The sequence below is a fragment of the Oenanthe melanoleuca genome, chromosome 2 (genome assembly GCF_029582105.1).
Source record: "Oenanthe melanoleuca isolate GR-GAL-2019-014 chromosome 2, OMel1.0, whole genome shotgun sequence".
Taxonomy (NCBI): Eukaryota; Metazoa; Chordata; class Aves; order Passeriformes; family Muscicapidae; genus Oenanthe; species Oenanthe melanoleuca.
The window spans coordinates 4,553,155-4,572,961 of NC_079335.1; the positions used below are offsets into that span (position 1 = coordinate 4,553,155).

General features: G+C 36.8%; 1 protein-coding gene across 4 annotated transcripts in view; it reads left to right on the plus strand.

The window, feature by feature from the left end:
* The window catches only part of TRAPPC9 (trafficking protein particle complex subunit 9), a 452,018-nt gene that overhangs the window by 42,508 nt on the left and 389,703 nt on the right, over window positions 1-19,807 (plus strand). For all 4 annotated transcript variants that reach the window (XM_056484391.1, XM_056484390.1, XM_056484394.1 and 1 more), the window contains 5 exons: window positions 2,431-2,576; window positions 7,608-7,693; window positions 14,770-14,896; window positions 16,470-16,602; window positions 17,825-17,988. In XM_056484391.1, coding sequence (XP_056340366.1) covers window positions 2,431-2,576; window positions 7,608-7,693; window positions 14,770-14,896; window positions 16,470-16,602; window positions 17,825-17,988 — 656 coding nt within the window. The remainder of the gene's footprint in view (window positions 1-2,430; window positions 2,577-7,607; window positions 7,694-14,769; window positions 14,897-16,469; window positions 16,603-17,824; window positions 17,989-19,807) is intronic.

Below are 19,807 nucleotides of genomic sequence, written 5' to 3' on the forward strand. Positions count from 1 at the left end.
CAGTCAGGACTCTGCAAGAGATTCCCAAGACTTCAGTGGGAAAGACTTTGTGTCACTTAAGATGTTTTGTATGCTGAGAGAAGGGGACAAACAAACATATCCACTTACATTATCAACTTGTCTTGATCTGGCTGTGCTTGGAATTTTGGGAACAGCTCCTTCTCTTTTGCCATGGGGTGAGGAACCCAGCATCAACTTCAATTAACATTTAAGAATTGCTGCTCCTCTCCTCCTCCTTCTTGTCCTTTAAAATTTCTATGAAAGCCATAGTAATAAAAATTTGTACTCCAATGAAATATTAGTTGAATTTAGATACAAAGCCTCTATTGACATCTGCCCAGCAGATCTGGTGTTGTAGAGCTGCCCAGCCCATTGGAAACCAGCTGTGCTGCTGGACTGCAGAGCTCTCTGAGCTAAATCATGTTAATTTTTGTGACATCAGTTAAAAATGTGTGGAAATGTCATTTTGATCAATGTTGAATAACCTCAGCTTATGATTCATTCCATGTTAGAGCCCCCTAGAAACCCACATTTACTGGTGGGATGACTTCTATTTACTGTTGGCATTTCATGGTCTATGAGTTTTAATCCATTTAATGTGAGGTGCTTATTTTGGATGCTGATTTCTTAATCAAAATACTGTCAGGCATGGAAATGCCACAGTGAAATAGGAACAGTGGCAATGTTACCTTTTCTCCCCAGTACTTTAAAAGCAATAGAAGAGATTTGGCCAGGCAAAATCTTTATATTCTGTTAATCGTGTTCATTACGAAATCATCATCTGGTATTTTCTCAGATAAAAAAATGCACTGTTCCCATTTTTATAATGCACCTGTGTTTCAGGTAATTGTCTTACTAATATACTTAAAAGCAGAAAATTTTCTTTCTTTTCACCACTGCTGCTTTTAGTTGTCCTTACAAACTTTCCTTATTACTTCATATTTACTCAGTGCCATTTTTTCCCTTCCCTCTGTTTATTTAGTATAGTGGGATTTCTTAAAATAAAAATAAATTTTCCTTTCCCATGTAAGCAAGGTTGTTTTTAATTAACATTTTCCAAATATGGGATCTTGATATTTTGGGTAGCTAGTGAAATTGATTAGTAATTCTTAATTGTCACTCATTTGCATTCAGTGGTGTCAGGCCAAGCTTTTCACATGAAGGATTTAAAAAATCTGCCCTCTTCTATGTCTGACCAAGAGGTACAGAGGTTGAGGAACATTCCTTCCACTGTCCTGCATTCAGGTTATCCACCAGGGTTTGTAAAATAACCATGAAGGAGCCAAAGCACTTTCCTCTGTATATAAAATAAAATTATTTATTATTACCTCTTTATCAAATTCAATGTTTATTTCCTCAAATATGTATAATTCACATTTTTGCTTTAAGTTGCATTCTAATTTGTAAAATAACTCTATCAGAAGAGGTTTTAAAATATGAAATATCAGGGGTCTCTTACAGTTTCCTTCTTGTTCCTCAAGCTTGTTGTCTGTGATTTTGCATATGATTTTGATGCTGGCACTAAGTATCACCAACATGTAATACATGGATGTAATTTATTTCTTCTTCAACCTACTTCTAGTGTTATTTAGTAATTTCTAATCAGGTCTTTTGTTTCACAGAGAGAACTTGTTTCAGCAGAAGCACATTATCTTGGTTTCCTGTGTGTTTCTGCTTTCTATTAGTGTGATACTGATATATCTGTTCTTTATTGTGCTGACTTCCTGATTTGAGGTAATTAGGTGTCCTACAGGTTTATAGAATGCTGCTGATTTTACTGAATATCTGCCAATTTATTGCTTGTTCTTCTGCCCAAAATTTAGTCTTTACTTTCCCCTCAGCATTGGAAGAGCAGTGATTTCCCTGCATGGCACTGTAGGGAATTGGGTCTGGCAGGGGTGTATCTAATAAATCATTTGTTTTCTATCTATTTGTAATTGCTTTCTGGTTGTTTAACAAACCCACTCAAATTTCTGGGACATTTCCTTCCTTCCAGCAGCAACTCTGCATTTTTACTGTATTCAAATCAGCTTTATTCACTGTGAAGAAGTTTCTTTATTTGTGCTGGCCAGTGAAATCTTGTCTGGTTTCTAGTTTGGGTTTAAGTTAAATATTTGGCTGCTTTCTGCACTGGAGTTGTGGTTCAGTCTGCACTCAGAAATTCATGGATTTCAAATCACTGTTTTGTTTGGTTTTGTTGGTTTCTAAAGATTTTTTCCTTTGTTACTTGTTTTCTGAGAGATTTCTGAGTTTGCAGTTTCCTTGGGTTCTTGTTACTTCCTTCTGTGTTGTAAATATTTGCTTCAAGTTTTTCATTTCAGGTATTTTATTCTCAGACTGACATTTCATATTTATCAGTTGTTTTTTAACACAATCACCTGTTACAAAATAGAATAAATGAAATAATTAGAAATTATTTTCACTCAACAGATCTGTGAAGCTCCTGAACCTCCCAACCAGTCTCCGACCTCATAAAATGAAAAGTTTACTTGGTCAGAATGTGTCAACCAAAAGCCCCTTCATATATTCTCCAATTATTGCACACAGTCGTGGGGAAGAAAGAAATAAGAAAATAGGTAAGAATAACTTACAGTATTTTCTGTTATTTTGTTAAATTAGAGAATCTTCTGTAGCCAAGGAAAGCAAACCTGAACATTGCTGTCTTTTATTTGAGATAACCATTTCTTTATCCTAAAGTCCTGAAGGAACAAATCTTTTTTCTCTGGGGCACAGTTTCATATTCAAAAGAGGAATAAAGTCTCACAGATAATAACATTGATTTTTCAGAAGAGATAAACTAGTTTTATTTCCTCCTCAAACAAAAGAGAATTCAAGGAAAACTGTGTTCTGACACGCTCTGCTTGGCAGCCACCACAGTTTCAGTGCCCTGAGGAAAATGCACTGTTGTGGTTTTTTCTTTTCCTATTCTGATTTAACATAAACTCAGAGTGATGAACTGTCTGATACTCCCTTTTACTTAAGGACAGTTCAGCCAAGAAAAAGTTTTTGAACCCTGTTAGCAATATTAGTCATTTTCTTTTTATAAAGATTATAAAGCCTTTCAGTGCAGTAATTGTGCCATTGGAAAAAGAATAGAAGTTTGTTTAAATCCTGGATTAAATTACAAATACTGCTAGTTCTTTTTGTGGCTTTTGTGTGTATCACATGCATGATAATTTTTACCAGAGGCATCAATGTCAGCACAAAAAAGATTTGTGTGACTGTGGAACAGAACTGATTGTAAAAACTTCAGAAATTTGCAGGATGTTTTATTTTGGCTCCTTGTTCATCTGGTCTGTGCTGGCCTGCAGGACCAGTTTTCTGAGAATCTCTGGTGGTTTCCTCTTTCCAAAATGTGTGGGCTGTGCTCCTGCTGAGGAGCCTGGTTATGGTTAAGGTGATAGAAGAACATGCATGTTTTCTAGCTGGGTTTATGGTGGTGTGTGTTTTCAATAAATAGCTGCAACAGGAACAGCTGGGATGTGCAGAGGCAGGGAGGATTTTCTGGCAGTTTGGATGCACCTGGCTCAGTGTGACTTTGCTGCAGCACTACTTTGATTTCAAAAGAGAAAGGATCAGAAATTTTAAAAATAATAAGAATTAGTTAAAGGATAAATTTAAAAAAGTGCACAGAGGGGAACATCTTAAAGTGGTCTCCTGATTTCTCTTAATAATTTACTGAAAGTTTGATTACTGTTAAATTTAATCTCTCAGCTATACCATGTTGTGTTTTTTCATTTAAATAAAACTTTATTCCCAGGTTTTCAACAGTTGTATAATGCAGTATTCTCATTCTTTGATGGTACAAAATGAGCCTGCATTTTTGAACTGGTTAGGATTTGTTTCAGTGCTTTGTGTACCATAGGAGATTTACATTTTACAGTGAATTTTCTTCTTTTGGGTTTTTATTTAGCCTAAGGAGTTGTCTGATTGCTTCTGATCCTGTACAGCATTTGTCTTTTGAAGTATATAAACATTGCAGTCACTGCTAAAAGCCTCTAATGTTTCAAAGTTTAGTGAACAAAAGAAAATACAAAATAGAAGCAGATACTTCCTTTGAAAGAAGCTGAGAAATTTATAAACTTCGAAATTAATGAGATTATTTTAATTGTATGCATTTAACATTAATTAAAAACAACAATAACAAATGAACTGTTTTTCTTACATGGAGATAGTACTCCATATTTTGGTTAAATTATTGTTTTACAGCAAAGGAAATCAAGCACTGCTGACAAACCAAAGGGAAACAAAACCCATTTAGAAAGTCTTGAAATGTTTTCAGCTTTCAACTTGATAAGCTTTTCTGATTGGAAACAATAACAGGGATAATTGTATTCTAGTTAAATTGCTTTAATAGCATGCTAGTCATAAAAAATAAACCCCCTGATTTTTGACATGAAGTGTTTTGTTGGTTTTGAGTGCTGATAGTCTAAAGCAGCAAGAATATATAATATAGTTCTGTTAGTAAATCCAGCAGCTCTGTCATACCTGTATTAGCTGATACAAATATAGCTCATTTTACCTTTCCTTTCTAAACATTTTCCCCCAAGGAAACAATTCAGTAGCACTGCCCTGGCACATTTTTCACAGGGGATTTCAATCTCATCTCAAAACTCCATCGATTCAGACTCCACCACGTCCCTGGGGAGGTTGTTCCACTGAATCACTGTTCTTACTGAAACAAAAAAAAAAAAATTACTAAGAAAATAAAACCTGCTTCAGTGCAACTGGTGTCTGTTACCCTTGGTCTTTTTCCTGTGGCTCCTTGTGAGGAAAGAGCTTCTGTCCTCTTTATGCAGCCTTTAAGTACTGGAATACTGTGGTGGTATCACCCCTGAGCCTTCTCTTCTCCCCAGATGGGATCTCTCCCTCCTTTACTCTTTCCTCATCAGGTGGGTTCTCCAGTCCCTGATCATCCTTCTGGTGCTCCTTGGGATCCTCTCCAGCCTGTCTGTGGGACCACAGCTGGGCACAGCTGTGCCTGGCAAGCACAGGGTGTAGAATGATCACCTCTCTGCAGTGGAGGGGCAGATGGGCTCAGAGCCCAGCAGGGAGATGGGTGGAGGGACCATCAGTCAGGGGTGTGCTGCAGGTGAAGGATGGAGCCAGCTCACTGCAGGTACCAGGAGCAAGGTTCCTCCTCCTCCTCCTCCTCAGAATGTGACAAATAGGACTGGCACCCACAACAGGGGTAAGGCCCTGGAATGAGAAGGCCACAACAACTGGTGAGGTGGCTGAGGGTCCTTCTGGGACAGAGGGGCTCCTAAAGCAGCACCAGCTGGACCCTGCATCACAACCTCCTCTGTCAGCAGGGGAAGGGGAGTTTTCATAGGAGACTCCCTAGCAGAGGGTCCCATGTGCAGACATGACCCTGCTCAGGAGAAGTCTGCTGCTTCCCTGGGGCTCAGGTAAGGGACACAGAAAATTCCAGTCTAGAAAGACCCTCTGATAGCCATCTGCTATTGGCAGCAACAAAACAACAAAGAGAGGTCTGAAGCAAATCCAAAGAGACTTCAAGGTCCTGGGACAGTTGGTGGAGTGATCAAGAGCACAGGGAATGATTTCCTTGATCCTTCCAGTAGCAAGGAATAATATTGATAGGAACAGGCAGCTCCATTAGGTACAATGAATGGCTCCAAGGTTGGTGTCAGTGGAAAAAACATGGGTTTTTTGACTATGGGATGATCTATCAACAGCTGATGGGATGAGCCTTTCTGAGATGGGAAAAGGAGTTCTAGCATAGGAGCAGTGGGGCTCACTGACAGAGCTTTGAACTGACTTGGAAGGGAGAAAGGGAGAAAACCAGGCTCCCCAGTGATGGGCAGTGGGATTTTGTACCTGACCTTGAGGATGCTGATGGGATCCCTCAATCTGCTTCACCAGGTGTTGGCAACAAGGTACCACACCTGAAATGTTTGCACACTGATGCACACAGCATGAGGAACAAACACCAGCTGGGAGCTTTGGCCCAGTCCCAGAGGTGTGACATCAATGGCATGAGTGAAGCATGGGGGGATGAGTCCTGTGCCTGGAGAGCCCTGCTGGATGGTTGTGCTTCCAGAGCAGACATTCCACAGCATGGTGATTGCTAGGATGTGGAGATCCAGGACTGCAGTGCTGCTGCAGGTGCCTCTGCTGCTGTAGAAAACCACAATGGTTAATTAACTGTACCTGTGCAGAGCAGTCCCTGGCTGCTTTGGGGGCTGCAGAATGCATAAGACATCATGGACACTAATTAGCAATTAATATGAAATGTAGAGAACATCTCATACCACTGTGAGTTTGAACATTTTGTTTTAATCAACAGTTTTGCTTTTCAGGTTTCACAGTAATATAACCATTAACATCTGTGGATGTATGTGTTTAATTTCCACTAGCATTAATTGGAGTTAAACATTTGCATTAAGTACATCTCCCTTGAGCTCTCTAATATTGCTTGCAAAATGTAATCAGATAGTAAATGATTGTGAATGTACAATTAGAGTACAGATTGCTTCAACTGTGCATTAAAGTCTTAATATTGATCATCCAGGTTTTTTACTGGACATTTCCTAATATCCTAGTAAAAAACTGTTAGCAGTGTATGTTAAAATCATTGGGTAAACTAGTAGGAACCATATGTTATAACATATATGTTATCATTTAGCTCACAATCATGATTTATTTAACAAATGTAATTAAACCACCTTTTGTTTACTTGAACTGCAGATCCTCAGCTTGCAGGGAGAATCTTGCTGCATTCAGTTTAAAGTCTGAACTTCATGTGCATGTGGTTCACTGAGAAATTTGGAAGGTGGACACGAACTTGGGGGCTGGAAAGGTTATGAAGTGCTGATATAAAACAATCTTTCTGCATTAAACAATTACTCAAAATTTGCATCTCTGCTGCTGACCTCTATAATCTCCCACAGAACCACAGAATTACCAAATGATTTGGGTTGGAAGGGACCTTTAAGATCATCCAGTTCCAATCTCCCCTGCTGTGAGCAGGGACATCTTCCACTAGTCCAGCCTCATCTCCTTAAATTATAAAACTCAAAAAATATTAAAATTGGCAGAGTGAAATATCCTTAAAATTGAACCTGTCTCATGCTAAGATATAAACTGCAAGTACAGTTTTTACCTGGCCCACTTCACTGTCTATTTACTCCATATAATCAGCTGTGTCTGTATGAGGACTTGTGATTTCCTTCTTCCTGTTGTGTTCATTTCTTACCTGGTTGATTCTTGTCCATGTCTCCAATATCAAGGCCATGTGTACCCTACATAACTCCAGGTGTGGAAACCTTTAAGTGTTGAACATGAAGGTTGTGTTTTGAATTGATGAAGGTTGTGTTTTGAATTGATGCCTGAGTTAATTTTGCCAGTGAAGCACTGGGTCTTTAGAGCACTATTTCTGTGTTAATGAGTGTTTCCAGTCCCTTAACCTATTGCTTTGCCTGGGGTTTACAGCTTGTGTCACACAGTGCTCTTGAGTAGGACTTGTCTGTGAAGATTATAGAGAGATATTAAGTATTATAGCAATCTGACAGCTCAGCTGCTGCTGGTTTTTTTATAACCCTATGATTAGGTAATTCCTGCCTTAATTCTGTGATTATTCCTTGCAGACTTCCAGTGGGTGCAGGGAGATGTGTGTGAAGTTCAGCTGATGGTGTACAACCCTATGCCTTTTGAGCTCCGTGTAGAAAACATGGTATGCATCTTTCTAAATCTTCTCTTTCTGCTATTTTTCTGAAGAAAAATCTCATTTGGACTTTCAAATATGGTTTTGTATAAATATTCTTAAAAGATGGTTTAAGCCAGCATGACCTCAGTTTAACAATGTGCTGTTGTCAATTTTCTCATATTTTTGGTGACGAGGTATTGAAAAATCTCTGCCCCTCAAGAGTGTTTAAATGCTTTACTGGCACTGACCCATAAATCAGTTCTGTACAATTCTGCATTGAGTAGAACTCCTGCTACATGATTTACATTGACTGTTTTTCAAGTAATAATTATATCTTGAAACCTAATAATTATTGTACACTTGCTACTGTGGTTTAAAAGTCCACATTCATCCTTGTTTCTTAAATTCCCATTTTGACCACAGTTTGAAAACCTGATGAACTAAAATGATTAGATCTGAGAAGCTTTGGGTTTTAATAAAAGCTTTGGCTCATGCATTTGTTGTTCCCAGTGATTTATGTTATTTGAAAAAGCTCTAATGTCTGATGATCAGAAGGGAGTGGATAAAAAAGCTAAACCTCTGGAGAAATATGAGGTTGGAAGGATCAGGCCCTAGCTCTCTACTACTTCAGTTGGCTGCTTGAAGTGTATCCTGAAAAAAAGGAAATAATGTGTTTTTTTCCTTTTTTTTTTTACTCCTACTAACAGGATTTAAAAAAAATAGTTATCCATTTGAAAGTTTAAAGTTCTGTAACTACCAGACCAACCTAATATCCACTCAGTCCTAATCCAGCATTTTCCTTTATGTTAAATATTTTACCTTTAGTATTGCTTTAAATATAAATCACATCTCTTAGAGCCCTTTGTTCTGTCAAGCTAATTGAATCAGTGTACATTTATTTGCCTGTGATTTTTGTTTGGGTTTAGTTTTTATTGATATGTCTACTGCAGTGTCTAGTCAAACAAGTTGCCCTAAATTACTGATAATAAACCACATATAATAAAGTGTTTTTCCAAGGGAAGGGAACGTGCTCAAAGATTTTGTTTTTATAGCACAATAAAATTAATTCTTGGGAGCTAACATGCCAGTTTCTCCAGCAGCATTTTGTCTCACCCTCACAGAGGTATTCAGATTTTTTAGGGATTAACAGAAAAACTAGTTGTAAAGCTGCACATCAGAAAGGTCTCTGTGGGAGTTAATTGATTTAGAACATTTTGATTTACAGTCTAATTTGTATTGTGTAAGTAATGATGTTGTTATATGTTTTAAAAATTTGGAAAATTACTTACTGAGGAAATTCCGAGTGCTTACATGCTCTCAAGAACTCAGAATGCAATTATTTGAGTAGATCTGCAGAACACCCATTCCTTGAGCAAGTTAATTGTAGTACCACCAATACTTCTCTTACTGTTGTGATAAAGTTCTGACTTGGAATTAACACTGAATTCCAGTTCCAGTGGTAAGCACAGGAGGAGTTAATTTGCCAACCAGATACAAATCATTGAAGTGATTAATGTAACTCTTTAGTCAGTGCTTTGAGAAATTCTGTTCTTCACTGATGTGGCCTCACTCAGAGAAATTGGTTGATTTTGGTAGATTTGTGTCTTGATCAAGACTGTAACAAGTTGAGGAAAGTGCTTGCTCCCCTTGATTTGGAATTTTAGAGACAATTTTTTTGGAACTGAGGCCACTTTGGAGCTCCCCAAATGACAAAACCCCTGACATCTGTTCTGTCTGTGGAGAAGAATATTGGGGTAATTCCCCAATTTCTGCTCAATCCCAGAATGGGAAAGTGCAGCAGAACCAGAGCTGGGCTCTGCCCAGTGTCAGGATGAGAGTCAGGGAATGTGCTGCAGCCTTGGGGAACTTCCCTCCCTGACAAAAACTCCCTTTTCCCAAGCATGAGGGAAATCAGACACTGGAACTGGTCATCCAGAGAGAGCCTGAGACCTCCATCTTTAGAAATCTTTAAAACCTGAGTGTACAGGATGTGAAAAACCTAAACTACCACCAGAGTTACCCCTGTTTTGAGCACTGGGCTAAACAAGATGACTTCTACCTTTGCTTTCCAACCTAAGTTGTTGATTTTCCAGTCTCATCTGTGAACTTTCTGGAATGTGGGAATAGGTATTACTTTATCATAAGAATAAACTCTTCTGTTTTCATTTTAATAATTCAGAGTGCTGGTTAATATTTTAAAATGATGTGTTTTATTATTAACATGTTCTCGTGCCTGCAGTCCTCATACCCTTTTCTTGTCTGATTTCCCATCACATATCACATTCTTTCAGACTATTTGCTCTCACAGACTCAGCTTCGTAGCAAGTGTAACCTTTTCTGTCATTTAGTGGCAATTTCAGCTTGTTTTTCCCACATTTTTCCTCCTGCCTGACTCAGCACCTCTCATTTGCAGGATTACTGCTCATTCAGGCTTGTTTCCAATGATCAAGTTCTCCATTGCTTGGTTTAATTTTTTTTTGTCCTTTCCATGATCCACCATTCAATATGTAACTGTACTGAAGTCTGAGTCTTACTTATTTTTTAAAAAAATCCCCCTTTTCCTTAATTTAGATTTGTTGTTCTGATAAATTACTCATTTCATGTTAAATGCAATCCAAGCTTTTGCCCTGGTACTTTTCCTACTGTGTCTTTCTGTTTGTTGAATATCTGTTGTGATGGTAAACAATTTAGCATTGAGCACAGGTTGTTAAGGAGAGTGATTCCCAATGGAAAGGCTTCCTGAGCTTTTTCATTAATTGAAGTATTAATGCTGAGTCCATGTAGGTTAATTGAGGTGTGCTTAAGTAAAAGGCATTGGATTTCTAGACTTGACGTGAGGCTGTGGACCCAAGACTTTGATTAGTGTTGCTCTGATGATAAACCCTGAACAATTGATTTCCTTTGCAATTTTATATTATTGTTATCAAGGATCTTGGCCCATCTTTGTTGTTTTTACTGTTGATTTCCTGAATGAATATTCCTGATTTGGAACTCTAATTAGGTACCTGTTCTTCATTCCTGCTCCATTTCTGTGTTCCTTTTCTGTCTTTTTCTATTTCTGTTTTGTCCATATAGTTAGAAGGCTGGTCCAATGAAAGGTGCATTTGTAAAATAACAAATGAAAATGTTCAATCATGGAACATGGAAGTGATTAGCTCCCACAATTGTGTGAGTCAATAAAGTGAAGTAGGAGAGATCTTGGGGTTGATCAGAACAAATGCTTTAATAAAACTCAGCAGGTACCTTAAATCAGCAGAATGAGGGACAAAAATGAGCTTAACCAGAATTGGCTGTGATGGATTAGACAGAATGTTCTTGCCATGGTGCTGGGGTCCAGGTCACCTGGAGAAGGGATGTTCATCTGTAAATAAGTGCCACCACTTTGCCTTTTCTGCCAGGAATATTGATTTCTGTACAGACTTGCTCAGGTATCTGAGTGATGGCCTCCAGCCCTTTTGCAGTTTGTTCTGCAGTTACTCCATTACTGCAGTTTTCTATGTAGGAAAAAATGATCTTCACATTTAAAAAAAATCCAAAAAAATTCTGGGAGATCTCCAGTGGATTTATTTTATATCTTGAGACAAATACTTAAAGCAGCAAACTACAGTACAGTACAGTCTGAGAAGATCTACTACTAAAATACATATCAAGATGTTAAGTTCTCTGAGATTTTAACTACTTTTTTATCTTTGTTTATCAAATTTCCTATTAAAAGCAAAAAAAAAAAAAAGCTGAGAAATTTTGAGGTAATGTTAATATTGAGAGAAAACATTTTCTCTGCTCTTACTGTGGAAAGTACAGCTATAGTTCCAAGAAAGCTGCAAGATCTACAGAAAGTGTAAACTATATTTAATAAATAAATATCAAGAAACAAAAAAATGCTACCCTAAACCATGAAAATACATAATAATTAGTCATTATTCAAAAATTAAGTATTTTCTGTTTGGTACCTGTATTTAATTGAACACAATCAAGTGTGGTATTTTGATTAATGATGCTTTGAATGGCCATTGTTTTGGGTTTTTTTTTTTGTTTTTTTTTTGTTTTTTTAACTTCAAAACAGTGCTATTAGTCAAGAGCTCTATGTTGATGTTTAAAAACAGCATCTAAAATTTTCATAATTTTCATAAATCTGGATGTTTTAAGTCCCACAACTTTGCTTATGATGGTTTAAATTGTTTCCATGAACTGCTTTGAGTTCACATCTTTTGCTGTTTCTGCTGTCTTGAGAGAATATTTACTTACTGCTACAATACATTTAGTGAAGACTGCACTAGTCAAGAATGTACACAGAAAGGTGAAGTGGGGAAAAAGAATAAAAATGTTTGTATTTGGTGTTTTTCTAGGTCTGCCTAAAATAACCATATTAGAAATAGTGGGGAAAATTTCCTTTAAAATAAATATTTGACAGTTTTTGTGTAAAGTATTTGACAACATGGTATACAAGTATGTTCAGCATGGAAACTAACTTTGAAGGTCATGTTACTTTAAAAAAGAATGATTGAATTTTGGGATTGGTAAGTAAAACCTAAAAAAAGCAGTTACATACTCATTTTAACAGCATCCCCAAATGCTGCCATTTACATGCAAGTTGTTTTGTTCCTCTAAAACTAAAATGAGATTTGAAGTGATTGAAAGACATGCTGTGATAAAAGCATGCATACATTCACTCTAAGACAATTTAAATTGTTTTATAAGAATACAAAGAAATGTAAACTTTTTTTTGTGTGCATGACTTGTATATTCCCTGGAGGGAACCTTGGATTTGGATGGTATTTTCCTGTAGGGTCAGAAAGAGAAATGATTTCTAAGTGATGACTACATGATTACTAAGTATCACTACTTGAAATAATGTAGAAAACTCTCAGGAAAAGAAATCTAACACAGTTCCCTACTTTTGGTGGTGTGGCTGAAATATTTTAGTTAATGGATGTGAGAGTACTTCAGCTTTAGGTTTTCACTGTTAAACTGCAGAACTTTAGGCAGCAGAGGGCAATGTTGGGCAGATATTGCAGAATTGTCCAATTCAGCAAGTTGTGATCTTGAAATCGTCTTTCAGACATTCTCAGATATGTCACTGCTTTTAAAACTCACCTCTGTGGCCTGAGTTTTAAGGGTAAATATCTTGATTTCAATTTATGTCTGGAAATCTGAAGTCTAGTTGATTTTTATACTATTTTTTCCCCCTATTTCAATGAGTTTTAGTGCTTTCTTTTCAAAACTTGGAAGTTTTACTGCAGAACTCTGATAGTGGAGGAATGGACTGCTGCTTTCTTGTTTTTGTACTAGTGCACTTGAAGCATAGTGTGTGCTTAGTGCAGGTGTTTTGGCATTTACATTGTGTTTGTTTTCTAAAAAAATCCCTTTTTTTTTTCAAGGTTTGCAGTACATGTTAGAGAATATTTGGGGGTCCCTGTCAGATTCGTTTATTTACATTTGCTACAGCTGATAGTAAACAAGGCATTGGAGGATTTGTGGGTTTTTTATCACTGATTTTGCAGGACTTGGATGAAAGTTTTTAGTCGAGATAAATCCTGAATAATTCAAATGTATTTGAATATTAGGCCAAGTGATAGATTGGTGGTTTTGAGACTAAAGTAAAATTTAAAAGCTTTCTGTACCCATTTTAAAAATGAGTTCTGGAGAATGTATGGGGTCAACTTTTGTTTGTGTTCTAAGACTGGCTTCAGCCAAAGCAAAAGCAGCAGAATTGTGGTGAAAATTGAAGCTATATCAGTGTTAAAGAAAGAATGTTCATCCCTTTTCTGTGGGGTGAATCCACTGGAAGGATTAATGTGGGAATCAAAAAGTCTCAGTGCTCTGATACAGTGGGTGGTGAATATACAGAAAGACAAAGTTAGGTTTTACTTGTGTTTTTGTGGATTGTTTCTGACAGCTGAAGTCTCCATGTGAAATGGGAGGAAAATGAAAATTTAGTAGAAGTGAGGATGTAGCTGAGTATTTGCTTACAGCTCAAGTAAAATGGTGAGATGGAATTTTGTGCAGTCTCAAGGACAGAGTTCTCTAATGAAGCTTTCCACAAAGCCAGATTAGCTTTGGGTGAATTAGGTGTTGTCTCAAGAGTGTCAAGTCTACAAAGAAGTAATTAGTAGAACAAAGATTTTACAGATTTTGGGTATGTTACCTGTTTTTCTGTGGCTTTTCCATCTCTCTTCACAAAAGCAATTTGTTCCTCTTTAACAGGGCTCTCAGTTCTTATGAAGCATTTATAAGTTGAGATTTAATCAGTGCTTACTGCTTTTATTGATGGAGGTCTTTGTAGCATCTTCATTCAAAAATAAAAATAAATATATGTGTAGAGAAGCAACGGGAAACTTGGATTTCTATGCTTTCCAAAATCAAATTTACTTTTAACAGCACATTCTAAGCTCAAGTATCTTCAATTCATTAACCAAGCTTAAAGAAAACCCCCAGTCTACTAAAAACAGTAATGCTGTGTTCACAAATTTCTTCAATGATTTTTTTTTTCCCACTTTATTTCTCATTTTGTCCCATGTTTTAAATTTAGGATGCTGAAAGATTTCTATGACACTAAGGGAGTAACTGCAGGCATTTAGGCTGGAGAGGATCAGCAAAATTAATTCATTATTCCAATTCACTGAAATGTTTAGGTTGGATGGTTAAGCTAGACTTGCTCTGTTATCTGTAAATAATTTTCCTCTTAGAAAACATGTTTTGATCAGGTGATTAAAACTAAGCAAGATCTGCTATTGATGTTTGATTTCCACAGCCCAAAATCTATCAAATATTCAAGTTAAAGTCACAGGTGCAATTAAATATAAGTACAAAACAGCACCATTCCGATGGCATCTGTGATTTTTTTTCCTGTGCTTGGGTATAAATTTTTATTAGTCTTTCATGCATCATTCCCAGCTCAGTTCCTGAAACACGTTTCCATGTTGAATACAAATCCTGCTGTAATTCTGGATGCAGTCACTGCAACTTCAACCCCAAAATAACTGCTATGAGTAAATTGGAATAAATCATAAAAGTTTGGCTGATGTAATGCATGGGATTAAAATACAAGTATGTAGCATAAAGATGTAAGTGTATCTCATAAATGGATTTATCTGTTTTTTCAGGGTCTCTTGACAACTGGAGTAGAATTTGAATCTCTGCCTGCTGCCCTTTCCCTCCCTGCAGAATCTGGGCTCTATCCTGTGACTCTGGTTGGTGTTCCCCAAACCACAGGGCAGATCACTGTCAATGGTAAGGGATGGCTCCACTCCCCTTTGCTGGCAGAACAGCCTGGGTTTTACACCCTGGGGGTTGCATGCCTTTGTTTGCCACGTGTGTGTTCACCACTCTAAATTCTCCTCAGTAAGTAAAAGAAAAAAAGGGAATCTGTCTCCTGTTCCAGGCTTCATTAAAATCAGCCTGATGAATCACTTGGTTGCAGCAGCAGTAACGAGCACATTCTTGGAGTATCTCATGTGTGAGAGGATGAGGATAATGAACTTCAGCTCCCCTTTATTAGTGCTTTCACTTGGAAAGCTTCTGAGGAAGATTATTTGAACTTTTTTCTTGAGAATGCAGAAGATAATCTTGCAGGGTTTTTTTTTTTTTTTTTTGCCTTAATTAATTGTGTTCATGTAAGATTACAGAAATTTTTGCAGATTGCTTCCGTGGAAACAATTTAGCCAGGGTGTATGGCCTGTTGCAGTCAAGATATCATTTCATTAATAAGCCTAAATAAAACTGTGTTTGTAGTAAGGAAAAAAATTAAAGAGCTTTTACAAAAGACTAGCAGACCTAGAAAAGGAGGCATATGTGGAGAGGATAGATTCAACATGTAGTAGGAGTGAATCATCTTACCAAATCACATTTTTAAATATGTCTTCCTGGAATGCAAAATTAGGATACAGGATAAGAACCACTTTAGTAAAGCTAAGCACTAAAAGAAGATGGCTTTGAACATGAAAAAACTCTGTTCTCTGAGTTTTTCTTAAGTGCTTTTGTGTCTGCTCATAAAACAATTTTTGATGTGACTTTTTTTTTGCCCAGAAAGTATTCCAGTAAATACAGAATAGCATCAAAGCAGTCAGAACATTTGTACTGTAGTTGTCTCCTGAGTTCCACGTACTAAAAATGTATTGCAAGTAGAGGAGTTGATTTCTGTACTTGGCAGCTTTTTGTGTGCCAATGTATCAAATTTTCCTTCAGATATAACTCATAAATATTGCCTGGTAAGGAATCAGTGGGGAAGTATTTTTCTACTGACTTGAACTTTCAGAAGTTGTGATATTTCATGGCAGCTGTCTGTGTTTATGCATGCTTTTTTTTTTCCATTAATAATGCCCTTTAGGGTTCTTTTATCCTTCTGGATGCAGTTGAGATTCTTGCCTGTAAACATTTTCCTGAGGAAATAGGGAATTGCATGTTGAAGGTTGACATGTTTTATGTGCACCTGTGAATTTGGTAACAAGTTATAAAATGGTGACCATGCTATAATTTGTGATATTGATCTTGTAAAGAATTCTGCAGAAGTTACTGTAATGCAGTGTAGAAATCAGAGGCTCTTTACAATTTCTTTTATTTTACATGCCACAGATGCAGAGATGAACATGTGTTGTTTATACATTATCAGGTGCTTATAAATGTTATTTCAGGGGTTTGAAATTCCTTTACATATTATGTGTCCTGAGAAGATTTTCCTGTAGAGAAGGTGATGGTTTGGGTAGCAGATACACTGAAAAAATCTGACCAGTAAACTTAGTACTTTTAGACCTGCCAGAAAAAAGTAAAATTCACAACATAACTAGTGTTTTCTTCTAAATCTCAGGTTATCATACTTCAGTTTTTGGAGTCTTCAGTGACTGCCTTCTGGACAATCTGCCAGGAGTGAAGACCAATGGCTGCACTGTCGAAGTCATCCCAGCTTTGCCAAGGCTGCAGATCAGCACCTCCCTTCCAAGGTGAAAAATTAAATTAAATTATCATTTTATTTGGTCATATTTAAGTGTTAGTCACATTCTGAATAAAAGGTTTTCCACCTGAGTGTATAATCAATTCTTGAGTAAAACAGGACATAATCTAAATCTGCATTATTTGCCTTAGAATGCAAACTTGAGTTTTTTGTTTTACTGCTTGAAAGCGTGGAGTTTCACAGAGTTGTGCAAAATAATTTTGCAATATTGTTGTGCTCAAAACTTTGGTTTTGGGCAAAGAGGGATGTATCAAGCCAAGAATTCACTGTTTGTAGCCTAACAATCCAGTCCAGGCATCACTGTTAATTCAGATCAATTATGACAGTAGAAAGAAAAAGTAATAGAGAAAAATATGCAGAAGAAATCACTAATGAATACATGTACATTTATACAGTAACTGAAAACATGATTTGTTTTCCTTTTTAGTATGCAATTCCATGATACTTTTATCTCAAAATGAGGGGGGAAAAAAAGGAAATTCCTTGTTCCCTTTCACTCCACGTGCTCAGATTTCAGAGCCCTGAAATGCTAACAGAACATGACAGTACATTCTGAATGATCAGAAAATACTTGTTTGAAGTCCTCATCACAGATCTGTTCTGAAAGACTGAAATCTGCTCCTGTTTGTGGAGGCTGCTTGTCTTGTGCTAAGGAAGGACAGAATCAAGTGGAAGGATGCAGGAATACCTGCAAAAATAAGTGGAATTATTGGTCATTAATCTCAGTAACTTCTGTCCTTGTATCCTTGGTGCCTTCTGACCACTCTGCCTTAGCACAGAAAACACAGTCAGGAATGGAACCTCTGCCCATCTGTCTTGTTCTGCAACCTCCTTCCCTCATTCATGCTCCAAAGAGTTCATTTTCAGTCACTATTTCACCTTTCACACTGGGAATTTTTCCCAGGATCCACTGCTATGAGGTTTATGCTCTGCACTGTCCACTAAACCTGCCCATTGTAGTGATCTGCTCTTGATTTTTGTTTCCTTTATACTCCCTTGCAGTTTTTGCAGGTAGTTTAACAAGCTTTCAGAGTTAGAATATGTATTCTTTATTGCTTGAAATCTGACTTGTCTTATGCATAAATTATTAATTTTTGTCCTCAATGGTTCTAAAAATGGGAAAATGGTATCTAGTGTCTTCAGCAGTTATTTATGAGTCAGAGAGGCTTTTAACATTTTCATCATAATAATTTGTTTGTCACATTTTGCAGGTCTGCTCATACACTTCAGCCTTCTTCAGGGGATGAAATCTCCACTAATGTGTCTGTCCAGCTGTACAATGGAGAGACTCAGCAGCTCATCATTAAATTAGAAAATATTGGAGCAGAACCGTTGGAGAAACTGGAGGTGACAGCAAAAACAGTCAACACCAAGGGTGTGTATGCTGGTTTATATTTGCAAATAATCATTCTGACTTTTCTCTGTTGAGAGGGAGATTATTTGTGTTATACTTCTTTTAGGCCAGTTTAGAATAAATATCATAGTTACAGAGCCATTACAGAACTGAAACAATTCAGTTTGATTTTATTGTAGGGTTATAGAAATGAAAGAGAATGTCAGAAAATGTAGAAAGATGAAGGAAATTGTAGAACTGTCTGTGTTAAAGGGTCACCTGCTTTTTGGAAATCTAGATTTAATTTTAGTGTTACTTGGGGAAAAACCCTGAGGCAATTACTTGTCAAGAGGAAGAATCTTGGGTCTAAATTATTTTCTCCTTATATTTAAATATGCTGATTAGTTCATTAAATAAATTACTATTAGCAGTAATGTTGTCCTACTTGAAGGAATGGAAGTAAATAAGCCTCTTTCTATCTCACTCATTGAGCAGTAAGAAAAAAATTGGAGAGAAGACTTTAAAAGACAAGGCAATAAATAAAATAAACTATTGTAAGTTAAAAGAATAATTGAAGCTCTGGATGAAATACAGCACATCCCCTGTGTACACTTAATTCTCTTGAAATACTCTGTCCATGTTAGTATTAAAAAGTAGTCTGATAAGTGAATCCTGCTTTTGCTTTGTGATACATTTTTTTTTTTTTGGTTTATGAAAATGACCTTAACAGAAGTACTGCAGGTGACAAGCAGCATAATCTTTACTGACAGTAGAAATACCTTATTTTATTGCAGGTTTTATTCTGCCAGTGCCAGAGCATTAAAATGCAGTGTGATACCTTGTGATTTCTGTTCATTTCAGTATTCAAGCTCGTGATTTTTTTATAACAGAGTATCCCCTTCTCCACAACCTCAGAGAATAGGAGTTGCCAATCATCTCAAAATAGATTTTTGGTCTGAGACTTGTTACCAGGAATAATTTTAAGAGTTGAAACATATCATGACTTACTGTTCTTATTTCAGAAATTCCAACATGCTCCTCCTGGGCCAGGGGCTGCATGTATGGAATGGAGAGGCCAAATACAGCACTCAGGTGAAATGGAGAAATTTATGTATTAAATAGTGGAATATATGGGTTTTTGAATCACATGTTCATCAGAATTTTTGCACATAACATTATACAGTTCATGGCTTCACAATGTAAAAAAAGAAACTCATGCCAATTTTAAAATCACCATCTCTTCATGACAAATTTTGTTAAAAGCTGTGGGGGAAAAAGGAGAATAGCTGATAGACTCATCTCTAAGTTCAGTAAAATTTTAATTGTACTTCATCCTGTATTTTCTTTCTCTATAGAAGATGTTTATGATGAAGCCCCATTGTGTGTCTGACAGTGTTTAAATGTTATTAGGCATGATAATTGTCTATCAGAAAAAGCAAAATTTCTGATGAATAAGCTATAAGTGTGCATACTCCAAAAATGCAGCTTAAATTCCTATCTCAGAAAAACAGAAGTGAGTTTTGATTCTGAATGATATTTGTTCTGACAGTGTGAGAACTCTGCCATCAGAATCATGTAATCAGAAATGTCTATGTGGGCAGGGACCTCTGGAAATCATTTTAACCTTCTTTTGAAAGCAGAACTTAAGGTGATCCAGGGTTCTGTCAAGCAGAATGTTCAGTTTCTTGTGTTGTCTCACAGAAGTGGAATGCATTCTTGTATTTGGAACTGTGTACTTGAGATGAATTGTGTTATTAGAGGAAAAAAACAACCAACCATTAGTGTGACTTTTTAAATGACTGCTGTGGAAACAATGTAAAGCACTAGAAAAGGCTGTCCATGGCAGAGGAACTAATGGTCC